Below are 17,419 nucleotides of genomic sequence, written 5' to 3' on the forward strand. Positions count from 1 at the left end.
AAGAGGCCCAGATGGGGAGAACAACGTCAGCCTGGACACTCTGGCTGTCCTGCCCAGTCAGGAGCCTGGGACTGATGGCCTCCTGGCAAGACTGGTGGTCTCCTGGCAAGAACCCTTCAATCCCCTTGTGGGTGGCCGGAAGAGCCCAGGACAGCTCAGGGACAGAGCTGATTCCAGGTTCTCTGGGAAGACGGAAGGAGCCTTAATGAGGGGGCTTTTTTTCCAGCTGATGTAGAGGTGCACGGGGCCAGAGGTGGGGCCCAAGGGGCTGCAGGGGAACGTGCACTGACAAGGCAGACACCCCTCTTTGGGCTCAGTCTTCCTATCTGCACAGCAGTAGGAGAACTGGACCTACCCTCTCAGGTCCCTGCAACAAAACTGTGCTCTATTTGGGCCCAGAGAAGGGTTACCTGGCCTGAGGACATTTGGCACTTGGTGTACTGTAAAGAAGTGAACGGCCTCACTCACCTGAAGGCACCGGAGTAGCCAAAGTAGGGTTCCTGAGAGGAGCAAGCACATTTATTTGCCCCTTGCCCTGCACACAGGCTACACAGGCTGGGGAACCGTTTTCCATCTACGCAGGGAACACAGCTCTTCGAGAAGAACCTGGACACCGCTGTTTAACACAGAGAAGTGAATGGAAGAGCTGGAGCCACCCCTAGCCCCAGCCAGCTACATCCCCATGGGCAGAGGGAGCCCTCTCCCCTACCTCTGCAGGCAGCCTCTGGGTGGTGCTAGGATCACAGGGAGATGGCACTTAGCTGCCTTGTCCCCAGGGCTGCTGGTGCAGAGGGCCCTGCCCGGGCATATTTAAAGCTGGTTAACCTCACCCCACCTCAGACTCATCGCACATGTTCGTTCACCTGATAGTATGCAACTGTGTGAGCCCAAAACCGCCTGAGTATGCAGCTGGAGTAGAAACCTCTGCCTGACACCCACCAGCCCCCAGCCATCTCACCAGTCTCAAGGCGTGTAGGTGGCCCTGTCCACTTCAAGGATGGACGAAGTGTCCCAATAGGGATGTTCCAACCGGCAGACCTGCCAAGGCCCGTGTGGCAGGATTTCTTGCCTTGGAGTTGGCTCAGCTGGAAGTTGGTCCCTTTCTTCACCACCGCCACAGCATAATAGTGGATTTGTTGCCCTGCAAAGGAGCAGAAAGGATTGAAGGCTCCCAGCCTGAACCAGAGGAAGAAAAACAGCCCACCCCTCCCAAGCCCCTGGTGGGAAGAGGGAACTGAAGGCTGCAGTCTCATCTGGTGTGGAGCAGCCAGGAGCCTGCTCTGTCTCCCCAGGACAGTACCGTCTTTCTTCGAGGGTCAGCACCAGGAGGGACAACCTCATCTGGTCCAACAAGCCCAGCGACTTGGCTCCCTGCACACGTGATGCCAACCAAGCCCCTGCCTCTGTGTGTGCTCATCCGTCCTGACTCCACAGCGCCCAGACCAACGCCAAGGCGCGGCCAGCTTCCGTGTCCCCAGGAAAACTCACTTTCTTTGGTCCCGTAGACCTCAGCCACGACAGGCTTCAGCTTATAACGGTTCTGGCCTGCCTCAAACACCAGACCACTGTCGAGCGTCACAGCATCTGCCTCGTTTGCCTAAAAGAAAAGATGCAAACCAGCTTTAGGAGAAAACCTGTCCAAACCCCGGCCAGAGGATTTCAGGACATCATAAATGCTCCAGGGCAAGAAGGGCCTTCTAAAATGTCATTTTGTCCATTCTCCAGCTTTCAGTTATGTCCACGCATGTCCCTGAGAGATGGCACCAGCCAAAGGTCCCCTTTTGGGACAATGAGCACTTGCCCAACTGCCTTAATCCCTGACTTTGAGTAGTTCCCTGTTCCAGGGGCCCACCTGTCTCTATCACTCTCCCGTCCACACCCTTTGCAGTTGTTTAAAGTTTTTTCTGTAGATGCTCTCTCCTCTGTTTGGGCTCTATATTTATTTCTTTCAATTTATTTTTTATTCAGTAGAAAATATACCTATTAAGAAATCTCAAAATTATTGTAATAAGACACGTTCCTCCCATAAACCAAGTTCATACTGCCTTCTACATGCTTACATATTTCTTATATTTATTTCTTGTATTTGCAACATGGTAGACATAATATTTTGTGGACTGCTTTGTTCATCTAAAACAGCACACATTTTCTTACCTCTGCAGAGCCTCTATTGATTTGATGGACTGCATCATATTTTATTATAATGTCAATATTCCAGAATTTATTAAATAATTCCCCAAATGTTCAGCACTTGAGTTATTTCTAACTCTTTCCTGTTAGAAATTATGAAAACTATGCTTTCATGAATATCTTTGACCTCACAGTTTTTTGTTGTGTTTTGTTTTTCCTTCCAATGACCTGCTTCCTTGGGATAGGCAACTGAGAGGGGAATCACCGAGACAATGAGTATATTTATCTATATGTTATCCATATGTTGCCATTCTGTTTTCCAGAAAATCCATAATGCCAATTTAGAAAGCCACTGACAATGAGGCCCAGTTTCACTACAGAACCACTGATAGGAGAGACTATTGTTTTAGTAGGTGTTCCTACTTGAGAAAATGCCAAAGGTAATCAATTGCTTAGGTGTATATTTCTCTGGTGATTAAGAATATTTCATAAGTCTATTTTATTCATTATGGTGTCTCTGTTCATATCATTTTTTTTATGTGAGCCTACATTTCTTACTGATTTGAGTCAATTTCTTTATATAGAGTATACACAGTAACCACTTGTCAGAGCTGACATAGTCTGCTGCTTTCTAATTTTTTTGTTTAAATGTTTTTCATTGTTGGAATTAATTTTTTTTATGTTTTTAAATCTGCCAGTTTCCTTCACGATTTAATCCATTGCTTCAAAGCTAATTAATTTTTCGGTCCTCTACAGTTCAGCTAGTTAACTTGTCCCCTAGTTTTTCGATAATATGGGTTTTATTTCCAACCATTTAATCTATCTCAACTTTGTTTTGATGTATGGTATGTATGGTATGGGGTTCCTATTAAAAATGCAGATTCCATGACTTTACTTTATCCACAGGTATTTGGATTCCATTAGTTAGAATAAACAAAAAAAAAAAAAAAAAAAAAAACCCGTTGCCGTCAAGTCGATTCCAACTCACAGTGACCCTATAGTTAGTTAGAATAGGGTCCAGGAATTTGAATTTTAAACAGTAGGAGATTCACAGAATATACTTGTGAAATAACAGCCTAAAAGAGTGATCGAACTAGATTTTTTTCTCTAAGTACTATTCTGATAACTTCATTACATTTATGAAATAATCCTACCAGGTTGCCATGGAAACTTTAACATACAAGCCACCATGTGCTGGAGTTAAGCACGCGTGACCGCAGCACACAGCAGACGTGCAGAACAAATTGGTTGTGTGAATGAGGAAAAATTATTTCGGTAGATCTTTAGATCTAGAAAAACCAAAAGGAATTAGAAGTTACCTACCAGTCATGATACCCTTTTCTTTCTCTCTGCAAATACCATGGACTAATTACTTTCTAATGCCCAGTGCCCAGCCAGGCCCTTCCCCAGCAGTGTGGTGTGGTGACTATGACCAGGGCAGGCTTATCTCTCTCAGGGTTGAGGTACTGATTCCTCGAGAGGTTTTACCTTTCAGATTAATCTGCCAACGTTACATACTCATCATCCATGACCGTTTATGTTTCAGTTTTGAAAAGATTTTACTAGCTGACATTATATACTAACATTTTATTAACTACATTAATCTGTGTTGAGATCCCAACTTCCTTAACTATGGTCTCTCCACTTATAGCTCTTTAGCTTGTTTCTTTCTGCTTTCAAAACAACCTTGTTTCCTGTGAGAGAAGGCTGCTCCCAACTTTCTGGTGCCCAAGAAGTAAAGCAGGGGGAGTAGGAGAGAGAGAGAATTACTGTTTTATTCCATTCTTCTCCCTTCCTTTCCCTTACTGTCCAGTTTGGTCCCACCCAACAAATGGCATTTACTTACTGCGATGGCCTTTATACATTCCTGGTAGGAAGTTCTGTTTACGCAAGTGAGATGGGCAGTACCCACTCTTTCCATATTCTTTTGGAATTCGGAGCATTTTGCTGCCTCGTCGTTTGATATGGTGCACCATCGAACGATATTCTCAGAGGCAGCCAGACATAGACCTGGGAGAAAGAGGCCTAAGAGTCAGGGCTCACCCACTGCCCAGGAGAGAGACAGCCTCACTCTCTGATGGAGTCTTCTGAACTCCTATACCCCTCTCTGCTCCCCTCCCATAAAAAAATCCCTTCTAGTCTGTGTAAATCAGACCACTGTCCTCAGCGGAGACAACTTACTGGCCTGAAGGGGACTCTGTGTTGTCCAGAGAGCTTTGATTTCACCTCAATTCTCAATAAATTAAAGGAGACAATCACAGCCTCTGAATTTCTTCTTCCTTTCTATGACTTTGATGTATTTCCTACCCCTAAGAAAAATGATGATGACCCCTCACATCAAGTTATGGAGTTCTTCCACCTGCTTTGTTCCGTCTGATCCTGGAAGACAGGCAGGAAAGAGATTATTGTTTACTGATGTGGAAACTGGCTCAGAGGCATGTGGAGGCTGAGAGGCATGCTGCTCAGCAGGGACGTTGTCCAAGTCTCTCTGGCTGGCTGTGTCTACGAGCATTTCCCCAGAGGACTCCAATGAGAACAAAGGGAAATACACCCGACTCCGTCAGGAGCTGCAGTGAGTGGTAGGGCCTGAGTTAGCCCCACTCGCCTCTACTTGGACAGACTGGCCACTGCTTGTGCTCTGGCTGAGCCTGCTTTTATTGCTAGACTCTCTGTAGCTTCCATGAAGGAAGAGGCTGAACCTGGTTTGCTCACAGCTCTTAAAAGCCATATGGTTGCCTGATAAAGGGAGGGGATGTTGTGAACAGGGGTGAGGAGGCCAGCATTGGGAGAAGGGAGCAGGAAGAGGGAGTTGGTGGGAGGAATTAACTTGGTAGTGGATGGGTCCTGGAGGTGAAAGGAAATTGTGAAACGAAGACCAAGCCTCGAGCCTGGGCAGGGGGAGGGGAGCATAAGCAGTAGCAGGAACAGGGAATGGTGGGGGGAGCCTGTTTCCTCCTCCAAGAAGCATTAAACCTGGGGAGGAAAGGACCCCTGAGCACCCCTCCGGGATCCACAGCCCCCACACTCCAGGTACTGGTTGCAGAACACACTGCTCCATGCATCCCCTCCTACAGCCCCCACCACCCAGGAGGGAGCTGCACTCCCTGTCAGGACCAAATGTTCCCTGCAGCAGGGCTTGGGCTGGAGCTGGCTCCTTCTGTATCCCAGCCCAGCCCCTGCACTCAGCACTGGCCACTCAGATGCTGCCTGCCTGCCAGGTAGATGCTGCTGCCTGACAGGTGGAGTCTTCCTGAAGTTATGTCCTCAGATTCCTTCTTGCAGACATGCAGTGCCCTGGCCTCAAAGGCAGGGGCCAGAACAGGAGTTACACTTCCCACCCACCCCTGGTCAGCCTGATTGGGAATCTCACAAGTGCTTCCCAATCCTGAATCCCAGGGGTGGAGCAGACTGATCCCCCACCCACTGCTCAGATGGGTTAAGATCCAGCTGGCCCCACCCCTCCCAGCCCCTGCCAGAGGCACACCCATGGAGAGTAGAGCAGGCATCCCACAGGGCAGCTGTCACCCCCTCCTCAGGTAGGACAAGGGCTTCAATGACACTTTGGGGCACGCTTCACCATTCCACTGACTGCAGGCTTCAAACTGCAGAGTTCTACAGTAGCCGAGACAACCAATAATTCAAGTAAAAAAGAAACCCAGGGGCGCAGCTCCAAGCCAGAATTCTGGAATGTGACCAGCACTAGGAGAGCAAAACCCCTCCCAGGTGGCCCCAACCATCTGCTGGGGAAAAGGCTGTGGCTGTCCCCCAGTAGGCTTCCCATGAGGGTAGCAGTGCCCAATCCTGCCTTAAAAGAGAGGGATGACCAACACCATGGGGAGGAATTGGGAGAAGGGACCACAAGGGCAGGGGCAGGACTGGATCATTATTCCCTGGGTTGGGGTATAAGGTCACCACCACTCTCTAACTCCCCACCTTCCACCCAGGGAGCTCCCAGCCCAGAGTAGATGTCCTCAGACAGAGGCGGCTGCACCAGGCTAGGGAGGAGGTGACACCTGGACTTTCACTCTGGCCCCTAGTGCTCCCCCACCCCCCTTGTCTGAGTGCTGATGCTCATCGCAGCTCTTCCCACTGCTACCTCGGACCTCCCCAGGCCCCCACTACAGAAAGCCTCAAACTCACACTTTGACATCACAGAGCTAACAACTGTTTGTCTTTATGGTTGTTAGCCCTGTACTCACGGTGTCCCCTTGCATAACCAGATTGAATCAGCTTATTTTTCAGAAGTAGATTACCAGGTCTTTCTTCCTAGTCTGCCTTAATCTGGAAGCTTGGCTGAAACCTGTTCAGCATCACAGCAACACCAAGGCTCAACTGACAGAGGAGTGGTGGCTACGCATAAGGTTTGTTGGCTGGGAATTGAATCCAGGTGTCCCGCGTGGTTGCTGTGAGTCGGAATCCACGCGATGGCAACAGGTTTGGTTTTGGGTTTTTTGTCCCCCATGGAGGAGCCCTGATGGCACAGTGGTTAATAGCCCAGCTGCTAACCAGAAGTTCAGCAGTTTGAATCCTCCAGCTGCTGCTTGGAAACCTTATGGGGCAGTTGTACTCTGTCCTATGGGGTCGCTATGAGTCGGAATTGATTCCAGGGCAAGAAGTTCAGTCCCGCATGGAAGGCAAGAATCCTACCACTGAACCACACTGCTGCTAACATGTGTTCGGTCCCTTCTATTTGGCATGTTCTGCCCGTCACACCCTCTGGCAGAGGGGCTGGGTCCAGCCGGTTGGCATCCCCTGTCTGCAGTGGAAAGTGTGTGTACACCTGTGCCCAGCACTGCACAGTGGCACCTGTCTCCTTCTCACAAGACCCCTGTGGAACCAGTGTTGGGCCATCTTTAAAATGAAGAAACTAAAGCTCAGAGAGGCTCAGTTTTGCCTCATAGTCACAGTCCCCGCAAGAGCTGGGATTTGGGTTCTCCCATAGGAACTAGGGCAAACCACTCATCCTTTCTGAGCCTCACTTTCCTCCCACATAAAACGTATGTAACAATCCGATGGTGCCAAAGGTCTGGGTGGGACAAAATGGGACAGTGTCCCCGAGGCCTTTTGGGAAGCTCTGCGCAGCCTTGGGGATAGGGTTACCGGGCTTAGAGGAGCCCCACTCTGGCTCTTCCCCAGGCCAGGGGGCGGGACTGGCCTAGCCCTTCCTCCCGGCATCTTCCCCGCTGCGCGCCTGACCGCTTTCCTGGCTGCAAGCGCGGGGATGCCCACCGGCAGGGCGCAGAGACGGGGGCGCCCACCGGGCAGGGCGTAGGAACCGGGATGCCCACTGGGCAGGACGCGTCCCCCGCACCTGCACTCACCAAGAGCCCCGAGGGACAGGAAGATAGGGAAGACGAGCCTCATGTCTGGGTCCTACAGCAGTTCGGCGAGCGTAGGCTCTGCCACCTGCGCCGGCTCTGCCCATCTTTATCTAGGACTTGGTGACCTCACGGGTTTGCCCCACCTTGTTGCCCAATAGTATCCTCCTTCCTCCTCTCCACCCTCACCCCCTGCAGGCAGGTCAACTAGTCCCTTGAGGCCCTGGGCTCTGAAAAGCCCTCGGGACAAGGGGTGGGAGGGGCAGTGCCTGGGCCAGGTTCCCAGGAGAGTAAACTCAGCCTCCACCCCAACCTGCAGCCCTGGTTGTTGGGATGGTGTTCTTTCCCGCCCACTGGTCTGTAAGCTCCTGAGGTGTCCAAGCCCCTGCGTCTTACTCTCTCTCTGGCCCCAGCACCTCCTAAGGGTGAGACACAGCAGGGAGTCCTAAGGTAAATATTTGTGAATTTTGAGACAGACTGACATTTCCTTTAGCAATTTCTAAGGTGCCTGGGAGCTCAGTTAGGGTAAGGTGGGTCCACCACCACCTTCACCTGAACCGAGTTCTAAAGAGGACCCAACTGACCAAGCAGGTCAGCCGGCAGCAGCCTGAGACAGCTGGCAGGAATAAGGGAGACTGCGTGGTTAAGGGCTACAGCTGCTAACCAAAAGGTCGGCAGTTCGAATCCACCAGGTGCTCCTTGGAAACTCTATGGGGCAGTTCTACTCTGTCCTACAGGGTCGCTGTGAGTCGGAATCAACTCGACGGCAGTGGATTTTGGCGGGGGGGAGCCCAGAGTCTGTCCCCTGCTTCCCATGCCCTCCAGCCCTGCTGAGACTCAGATTATGGCTCCTAAAAAACAGAGCCAGACCTCAAGAGGGGAATGGCCAGCACTCATGCCCATGGCTGGCTCAGTGTCACTTCCTCTGCCAGTGGGAAGGATGTTCCACCACTTTTGTGTGTGCGTGTGGGTAGAATGAGGTGGGAAGTCTCTGGATGGCACAAACAGTTAAACACTACTAGTAGCCGAGAGGTTGGCCTTTGGAACCCACCCAGAGGTGCCTCTGAAGACAGGCCTGTCAATCTGCTTCCAAAAAGTCACAGCCTTGAAAACCCTATGGAGCACAGTTCTACTCAGCACACATGGGGTCACCATGGGTCGGAATCGACTCAACAGCAACTAACAACAACAAGTATGAAGTGGAGATGGGGACCCCATTTTGATAAATGTCATATTTTTTCTTCAACACATAAGCTGGCCCTATTTGGGGAAGCCATTTTCAAGTTCAGAAGCTAGAATTCTCCTTCTAAGAATGCATCTTACACTCCAGGGTTTATAAAGGCTTATGTACAAGGGTCTCCAGGGCAGAGTTGCAAACGAAGAATCCATCCCTGGGGGTGTCACATTGAGTGTAGTGCCCAGGCAGCAGTGGGATAGGCTGGAGGCTCCAGGAAGCCCGAAGCTGCCCTGTGTGTACTGATGTGAACTGACCCCAAGAGATACTAGGTGAAGAAGTAAGGTGCTCAACAGTGAGGGAGATACAAGCCACCTGACACCTCCTTTGGACAGGTCAGTCTGGGCAATGTGTTACTCTGAAATCTTCTTGTCCACAAAAGCCTCTGCTCAGACCACTTGGGGCTAAGAGACATTTTCCAGAGTAGACGGGCAATACCTCAGGGAGCAGCACTGCAAGGGTGGGCATCAGCGTGCACTCAGCTGGGGAAAACCTGGCCCAGCCCAGGTCTGGGAGGCTCTCACGGAGGCTGTGGAGTGCCTCCATCCGTGGACATGGACCTTGCCCAGGCATAAGAGCAATATCTGATCACGGATCCCGCTTCCCTGGCACCAGAGAGGAGTCTGGGGTTCAATACCAGAATCACCAGTTGGATCTCAGGGTGACAGATCCAAGGTCTCTCATTGTTTGGAAACACAATATCGCAACATCAAAAGTTGCTTTCATCAATAATTGCAATAAGCTGTTTCAAAAAATAGTGAAGAAATACATAATTGACTAATTCTTAGGTGGGCTGAAACACCTTTTACCTCAGTTAGCAACTAGGCTTTGCTTTTTCATGGTTAAAAAGGAATTAAGAAACGTTAACAACCCATGTCTCCATATCTGAGTGCAAATTAGAAAAAGGATAGGTTGGGAGGTCAGGCACCCGTATACCCTCCCTTATCTGTTACAGTGTTGGCAGGAGCACAGAGAACCCAGGGCCACAACCAACAAGCTAACCTTGAGGGGTACCCTGAGGGCAGGGCTGGGGTGGGGAACAACAGGACCTATTGTTTCCTTGCTGGGTCTGCTGGGAATGGCCTGGCCCCAGGGCAGGGACTGTGCTCAGATGGACACACTCTGAGCCGCCCTCTAAGTCCATCTTCGAAGGAAGCTGGTCTAAGGAGTGGGTCTGCCCAGAAAGACAAATGAAGTTTATTCATTTGGGCAACATACACAAGGTGTGCACCTACTATGTGCCAACACTGGTGGGTGCCATGAAGGACACAAAGAAGAGGGATCTGACCCTGCCCTTAAGAGCTGCTGGCACAATGGGGGTGGGCCAGGCACAGGTACAAAGTTCTATCATATAGGCCCACTAGGGAAAGCCAAGGAGGTATAAACAAAGTGAGGGTGGAAGCCCAGAGGACGGGTGACTGGTTCTCATCATGAAGGAACAGCATTTGGCCTGGGCACTGGAAGGAAGAGTAGGTTTCTATAGGTAGAACTTTCCAGGTAGAGGAGACAGCCAAATAAAGGCTTGGAGCATGGACCCAGTGACCAATTACATGAATATGCCAAAAAAAAAAAACTCAAACCCGTTGCTGTCGAGTCGATTCCGACGCCTAGCAACCGTACAGGACAGAGTAGAACTGCCCCATAGGGTTTCCAAGGAGTGGTTGGTGAATTCAAACTGCTGATATTTTGGTTAGCAGCTGAGCTCTTAACCACTGCACCACCAGGGCTCCTACCTGAGCATGAAGGACAACAAAAGGTCACTCTGCTCTTTCCAGTCTGGAACTCTTGATAGAAGAAGGTTGAACAGTCACCTCCTCTCTCCTGAGCTCCACACCATGCATTCATCTGCCTCTGGGGAGCTCCTCTTGCAGGTCCTGTAAGCACGTAAGCTCGATGCATCTAAAATGGAGCTCATCCACTACTTCCAGCCCTGCACCTTCTCCTGTATTTCCTACGACTTTCCACCAAACCCACCAATCTAAAAGCCACAGAGTCATCCTTAAATTGACCTACCAGCTAGCCCAGTGCATTCGATGATCAACATAGACTGAATGTATGAATGAGAAGGAGGGGCAAGCTAGGAGAGGGATAGCAGGTCCTGTTTGCAACGAGGGATAGTGAGGGGCATGCTGGGCCACCCCAGAGCCTGTGTGCATGGACTCGTTTATTTATCCATCAATTTAACACAGATGTATCTGATGTGCCAGCAACTGGGCCCGCTCTTGGGGAGCCTGCAGGGAAGTAGGATGCAGGTTTCCAAATCTTAAGACAGTGGCATGACTCCAAGGGGCACGAAGAAGAGCTGGCGGATATGTAAACCCCCGTGCAGCTGCAGGAGCTGGTGCTTAACAGGCAGGTGTGGGAGGCTGACTCCCACTTCCCTCCACCCCAGTCCCCATCTCCACCCTAGAAACACACACACACTGAGCCTTTGAAGAGCAGTGGGCCTAAGACTGGGTGACAGCCTCTGGCTAAGCAGAGCCCTCCCCATAGACCAGTAAACGCACGCCCTGCCCTCTACGGAGTCTTCTGGCTTTAAACCCAAGAGAAGTAATGGGAAGGAAGTGGCTTTATTAACTGTGGAATCTGGGCAGAGCCAGCTCCAGATGGGAGAAAGGAGAAAAGGTGTTACCAAGACATCCACACACATGTGAACCCTAGCCTGGCTCACAGGAGACCCCAGGCCTGTTTCTTACCCCTGTCCATAGTGGGTTGATAGAGACCCACTTGTTAAATATTTAGGGATTTGGTGAAAAGGATTGTTAAGCTATCGGTAGCTTGAAACGAGTCATGGCAAGAGTATTTACACCATGCAAATTAGCAAATGCTACAAAGCCAGGTCCCATTCCCCTCCCCTCTGAAAGCTGGTGTACCAGCACACACTGCCTGTGTTTGTCCTTGTTTGTGTGTAGGTGGCTGTGCCATTCCTGGGAGAGAGATAATAATCTGTATTTGTTTGTTTGTTTTTATTATTGTGCTTTAGGTGAAAGTTTACAGAGCAAATTAGTTTCTCATTAAACTATTACTACACATATTGTTTTGTGACATTGGTTGCGAACCCTAAGACATGTCAACATTCTCCTCTTCTCAACTTTAGGTTCCCCATTTCCATTCATCCAACTTTCTTGTCCCCTCCTGCGTTCTTATCCTTCCCACTGGGCTGGTGAGCCCAGTTAGTCTTGTATACATGGTTGAACTACGTGCATTACTGTTTGTTGTATGGGCCTGTCTAATCTTTGGCTGAAGAGTGAATCTCAGGATTGAATTAACTACTGAGTTAAAAGGGTGTCCGGAGGCCATACTCTTAGGGTTTCTCCAGTCTCTGTCAGGCCAGCAAGCCTGGTCTTTCTTTCTGAGTTAGAATTTTGTTCTACATTTTTCTCCCGCTCTGTCTGGGACCCTCTATTGTGATCCCTGTCAAAGCAGTCAGTGGTGGTAGTTGGGCACCATCTAGTTGTGCTGGACTCAGTCTGGTGGAGGCTGTGGTAGTTGTGGTCCATTAGTCTTTTGGACTAATCATTCCCTCATGTCTTCGGTTTTCTTCATTCTCCCCTGCTCCAGACGGGGTATGACCAGTACATATATCTTAGATGGCCGCTCACAAGCTTTAAGATCCCAGATGCTACTCACAAAGGTAGTAATCCTCTGCATTTGGATGGCACTTTTGACTCCACACAGAACTGTCCCTTACCTTGCTTAATGGGACTCTAACAACAGCTCTGAGAATTAAGGAAGTCAGTGTTCCCATTCTAAGAACAGGTAAACTAAGGGCTGCCTATAGTCACACGGTAGGTGAGAACCGGTAGCCCTGAGTCTCCATTACTCCCACAGCTGGGGGCTTTTGCCTCCATGGTGCTAGGGAACTCTTTGAGAGCTCAGGGTGCAGAGAGGCCCAAGGGTGTACTCTGCACTTGGAATCTCAGTAGAAAGGAAAACCAGCAAATACTGAGCCCCTGTTGTGGGCCAGTAACTGTCCAGCACCTTCCACACGTCAGCAGGGCCTTTTGGTCTTCACAGAACCACCATGACTCACCTCTGCACCTGGGTTCCAGTTGAGGGGACCCAGGCAAAGCCCCTCATTCAAGGTCACACAGCTGGTTGGTGGCAGGTCTGGGTCCCAGGACCTCTAACCCCTTACTCTATCCAGTGACCCTTTATGGCACCTGGCCCCTTGGTCTTAATCATTACGTTACCGATCACCCTGAAGGGGGGCAGAGAATAAGCAAGAATGTGAGAGATGGATGGAGAGCCCCCTGCTTCTCCACCACCCCAAGTCTTCACAAAGTCCCTTCACAGAGACAATGATCTTCAGAGAAAAGCACTTTTGGAAAAGCCTCAACATTAGTCCCTGAATTGGCCCCCCTGCGTAGAGATGATGTCCTTGGGTGTGTTTCTGTGGGTGGGGGGGAGGGTTGCCATCAGGAGGGAGGCTCAGCTGAAAGGCAGAGGCAGGAAAACGGTGGCTTCATTAACCAATATGCGTTGTTGCCAAATGTTGCCCAATGTACAAAGGACCCACAGAGACAAAGCACCTCTGTCTGCTTGGATCAGCCTCCTCTTCCTCCTCCTCCTTCTTCCCATTCTCCCCCTTCTCGTAATCAGGACCCTCTGCCCTCTGGGCCCTCTCCTCGCAGAGACCGACCCTCCGGAGTCAGACGCCGTGCAGACCTGCTGAGCAACACTGCACTCTCTCCCCAGTGGTTCAAGGAGCAATGGAAATATCCCAGGGATCTAGTCCCTTCTGAGATCTAGATTATCTTGGCCAGGGCAGTACCTGGCAGTACCTTGAACTCAGCCAAGCATAAGCACCTAATCACCACATCCAGTAAGGAAGATGTAGCAGGCCAGGCCCAGGGAAAGTCTTCCAGGAAAGTGCCAGCCAAGGGCAGCCTGGAGAAGACAGCTGGCCTATTGCCAGTCATACAAATGCGTTCCCAGAAGGAATGAGGTCCTAACAGCCAAAGAAAACCCCAGGCAGGAAGCTTCTGAGCCCAGGCCCCTTTTACTGCCCCAGTCCTGGGTTACATTCTGGCCAGGGAAGTGGCCAACTCCACACAGTCCACCTGCCCTCAACACCATCAGCTGAGCAAGCTGAAGGGTCACATGGGCCTTGCCCTGAGAAGGAGCTTGGATGGACGCTCTGAGGAGTGAGGAGCACCATTTTCCTCCACCTCCCTGGCATAGGCCAGTCCTCCTCTCCCGGCTCCTCAAGGCAGGGGTGCTCAGCCCTTCTAACCAGTACTCTAGTCACACCAGTGCTCCAGAGAAATTTCTCTGTCCCTCCAATGATTTGCTCACAGGACAACCTGGCATGCTGCAAAGCAGAGATGTGGTCAGAAGCCCAAGAGATGGGGTTGGTTGCCTGGGTTTGGACCAGCTCTACTTCTCAACAGTCATGTGGACCTGGGCCAGCCTCTCAACCTGTCTAAGCCTGTTTCCCCAGGTGTATGAAAGGGACAGTAAGAATACCCCACTCATATGGTGGCTAGAGTTACAACCTAGCACATTTAAGATGCTTACACAGTGCTCAGTACAGGCAAGCTATTGTCCACTCATGAGCCCCCACTGTGTGTCAAGCCCTCGACAAGAAGTTGCCCAGCCTCTGTGGGTGCTGGTTCCAGCAGACGGACCTGTGTGTCGCTTGAGAACCACCATCCAGCACATGGAGCATGTTGACAGAGGTGTGATAGGGAGCTTTGGGAGAAGAAGCAGGAACACTTGCCCGAGGCAGAGTGGATGGCAGAACTGGGATTATTTTTCCCATGTGCCCCTCCTTCTAACAGAGCATATGACAGCCCTCAACCACCTACTTTTTCTAGAGTGTTTACAGTCTTGCCCTGTTCTGCTCTCAGGCTCCTTTTCTGTGTTTCTGTCTCTAATCCCTGTCCCCTCCTCTCTCCTCCCTGTCTCTCCACTTCTTGGTTTCTCTCTCCCTCCCTCTTAAACACACGAGTCCACACATGTTATGGACGTCCCTCCACTGGAGCCTGCTCTGACTCCGTCTGAGCTTCTTTCCATCACAGCATCTTGTCACTGTAATTAACTGACCCATCTCCCAGCCTCACTTCTTGGTGCTGAGCTCGAGGAAGACAAGGACTATGGCCAACCCATCTAAAAGGCCTCGGGGTCCAGCTGGAAGCCTGGCCCAGGGGGACCTTACTGAGAGCCTATTGACTGGGTAGAATGAAGGAAAGTAGGGTGAGAGGTCAAGAGTCTACCCAAATCCTCTGTTGTTACAGCTCTGGGGGATGGCACCCTTCCCATCTACCCGGAGGTGGGAGAGGCTGGCTTATGAGTGTGGCTGGAGCACTGAGCCCCAGTAGAGTCATGGGTCTGGACCCATCTCTCCCTTCCTCAGACTATGCCCTGCAGAGACCTCTCAACAGGTGGTGTCCTCTGGCCCTAACCCTGACCTTGGGGAGGAGCAAGAGCCTCAGAGCTAAGCAAGAGCCAAGACCTCATTCACAGGAGCAGAGGAAGATGAGCCCTGCATGATGGTACATGAGAGCTGAGGAGGAAGCAGGCCCAGCCGGTGCCCCTTGCCTGGCCTGGGCAGCATCTGCCTGTCTGTTGTTCCGAGGGTCTATGTGAGGACAGCAGCTGGGGAGGAGATGGGAAAGGATGGAAAGGAGGTTTCTTCCTCACCGGCATCATCCAGGGCCCTCCTGCGGGGAACCCAGGGTCTGCTTTTCCTCCCGAAAGACTCCTTCCTCCTCTACAGCCCCCAACAGCTCCCAAGGGCAAGAAGAGAGCCCCAGGGCAGCAGCAGTGATGAGCTGGGGAGTCTGGAGGCCATGGGATCAGATTCCCAAACCCTCATGCCACCCCTTTTTTAAGGCCAGAGATGCTCTCATCTTAGTTAATTACAATCCCCACGAGGTTCTTAGCAGTACCTCTCATTCTAGCACCTTCCAGGAGCAGGTCTTCTCCAGGGACACTCTCCCTAGCTTCCCATTCCTTTTTTTTCCCCCTCTCCCTCTACCGTTGCTCAGCTTAAACCAGAAGTAAAACTAGCACACCCTTGGGTCCCTTTAGGAGGTACTTGCATGTAAGTTGTGGCATTTAATTCTACAAATGGGTCTTATTACTAAATGACAGCTCTCCAAGGTCACACAGCAGGTAACTTACAGAGACGGTACCAGAAATCAAGCGTTTTGAGAATACTACTCCAGGGTGCTCGCCAGGGCTTGCTGTTCTCTCATCTTTAGCCTCCCGTGTGTTCATGTGACAGTGAGCAAATGAGCAGGGAGAGAGAGCAAGACATCCTTTTTTCTGCATCCACCAGAGTCCTGGGCAAAATCTTCCTTCAAAGAGATATTAATTTCCAGAAAAAAATCACTTTTGGAAATGACTCTTAAAGTTCGGCCACCTGGTTGGCTCTCTTGAAAAGAGAAGTGGACTTCCTAGAGTGTGTGTGATTTGTGTGTGATTAGGAGGAAGCTGAGGGGGCAGGGGCTGTGGCCACAGAAGTGCAGTGGCTCTGAACCAATACAGCTGTTGCCAAATGTTGCCCCATTTGTAAAGGAAACTTGGCAATCAAAGAACCTCTCTCTGCTTGGATCCGTCCTTCCTCTCTCTTCTCTTCAGGACCCTCTGACCCTCCCTGTGGCTTTCTCCCTGGAGTCTGGTAGGGCTGGAGTTAGACTCTTAGTCTCACTAGGTCAATACTTGAGTGTCCTCACTGATTCCGTTGGTCACTGTGTGTGATTTCATAACCAAGTGCAGAAAATTCTTCCTTCATCCTCCCTCTTTTGCCCACCCATTCCTTTCCATCCCATTCCATGGTCAGGAGATGACCCTAAACTCTAGCCCCAGCCTCCTGACCACTCTCCCTGCCCCTCCTCTCCCCTACTGCAATCTACCCCTGGAAGAATCTTCAAAACGAAAGAGCTAACAGTGGTTCTAATACCGCTTTCCTTGCCCCCCAGCTCTTTTACCTACACTCTGTCCCTGAAGCTGTTCCCCCTCTTGGATTAAAGCACCCTTTCTATGCTGAAAGCTTCTAGAATCGTATTAACCAGCCAGCTCTCACACTTATGCTGTAGGAAGTATGCTCAACTTGTTGTCTTCATTTGCTAGTGCTACTATAACAGAAATACCACAGGTAGCTGGCTTTAAAGAACAGAAATTTATTTTCTCAAAGCTTGGGAGGCTAGAAGTCTGAATTCAGGGCACCAACTCTAGGGGAACCTTCTGTGTCTGCTGGTTCTGGGGGAACATATTTGTCTCAGCTTCTGTAATCTCAGCCGTTCCTCCGGTCCTTGGCAATCTCCACATGGCATCTATCTTTCCCCCATTTGTGCTCACTTGCGTTTCTGTTTATGCTGTTCCTTATATTACTCAGCAGTGATTAGGTTTAGGATACATCCTACACTGATGTTGTTGTTGTTGTTGTTAGGTGCCGTCGTGTTGGTTCCAACTCATGGCGACACCAAAGCGAAACACTGCCCAGTCCTGCGCCATCCTCACAACTGCTGGTATGCTTGAGCCCATTGTTGCAGCCACTGTGTCAATCCATCTTGTTTGAGGAGCTTCCTCTTTTTCACTGACCCTCTATTTTACCAAGCATAATATCCTTCTCCAGGGATTGATTCCTCCTGATAATATGTCCAAAGTATGTGAGACGTAGTCTCGCCATCCGTCCCTCTAAGGAGCATTCTGGCTGCACTTCTTCCAAGACAGATTTGTTTGTTTTTTTGGCAGCCTGTGGTATATTCAATATTCTTCGCCAGCACCA

General features: G+C 50.4%; 1 protein-coding gene across 3 annotated transcripts in view; it reads right to left on the bottom strand.

Moving 5' to 3' along the window:
- LTF (lactotransferrin) overlaps window positions 1-7,548 on the bottom strand; it is a 52,288-nt gene extending 44,740 nt beyond the window's left edge. For all 3 annotated transcript variants that reach the window (XM_049862046.1, XM_049862047.1, XM_049862045.1), the window contains exons 1-5: window positions 7,452-7,548; window positions 3,977-4,140; window positions 1,489-1,597; window positions 959-1,141; window positions 469-616 (exon numbers count right to left, since the gene is read on the bottom strand). In XM_049862046.1, coding sequence (XP_049718003.1) covers window positions 469-616; window positions 959-1,141; window positions 1,489-1,597; window positions 3,977-4,140; window positions 7,452-7,494 — 647 coding nt within the window. In that variant the 5' untranslated portion in view covers window positions 7,495-7,548. The remainder of the gene's footprint in view (window positions 1-468; window positions 617-958; window positions 1,142-1,488; window positions 1,598-3,976; window positions 4,141-7,451) is intronic.
- Between the last annotated feature and the right edge of the window lie 9,871 nt (window positions 7,549-17,419).

This window comes from Elephas maximus, chromosome 20, assembly GCF_024166365.1.
Source record: "Elephas maximus indicus isolate mEleMax1 chromosome 20, mEleMax1 primary haplotype, whole genome shotgun sequence".
Taxonomy (NCBI): domain Eukaryota; kingdom Metazoa; phylum Chordata; class Mammalia; order Proboscidea; family Elephantidae; genus Elephas; species Elephas maximus.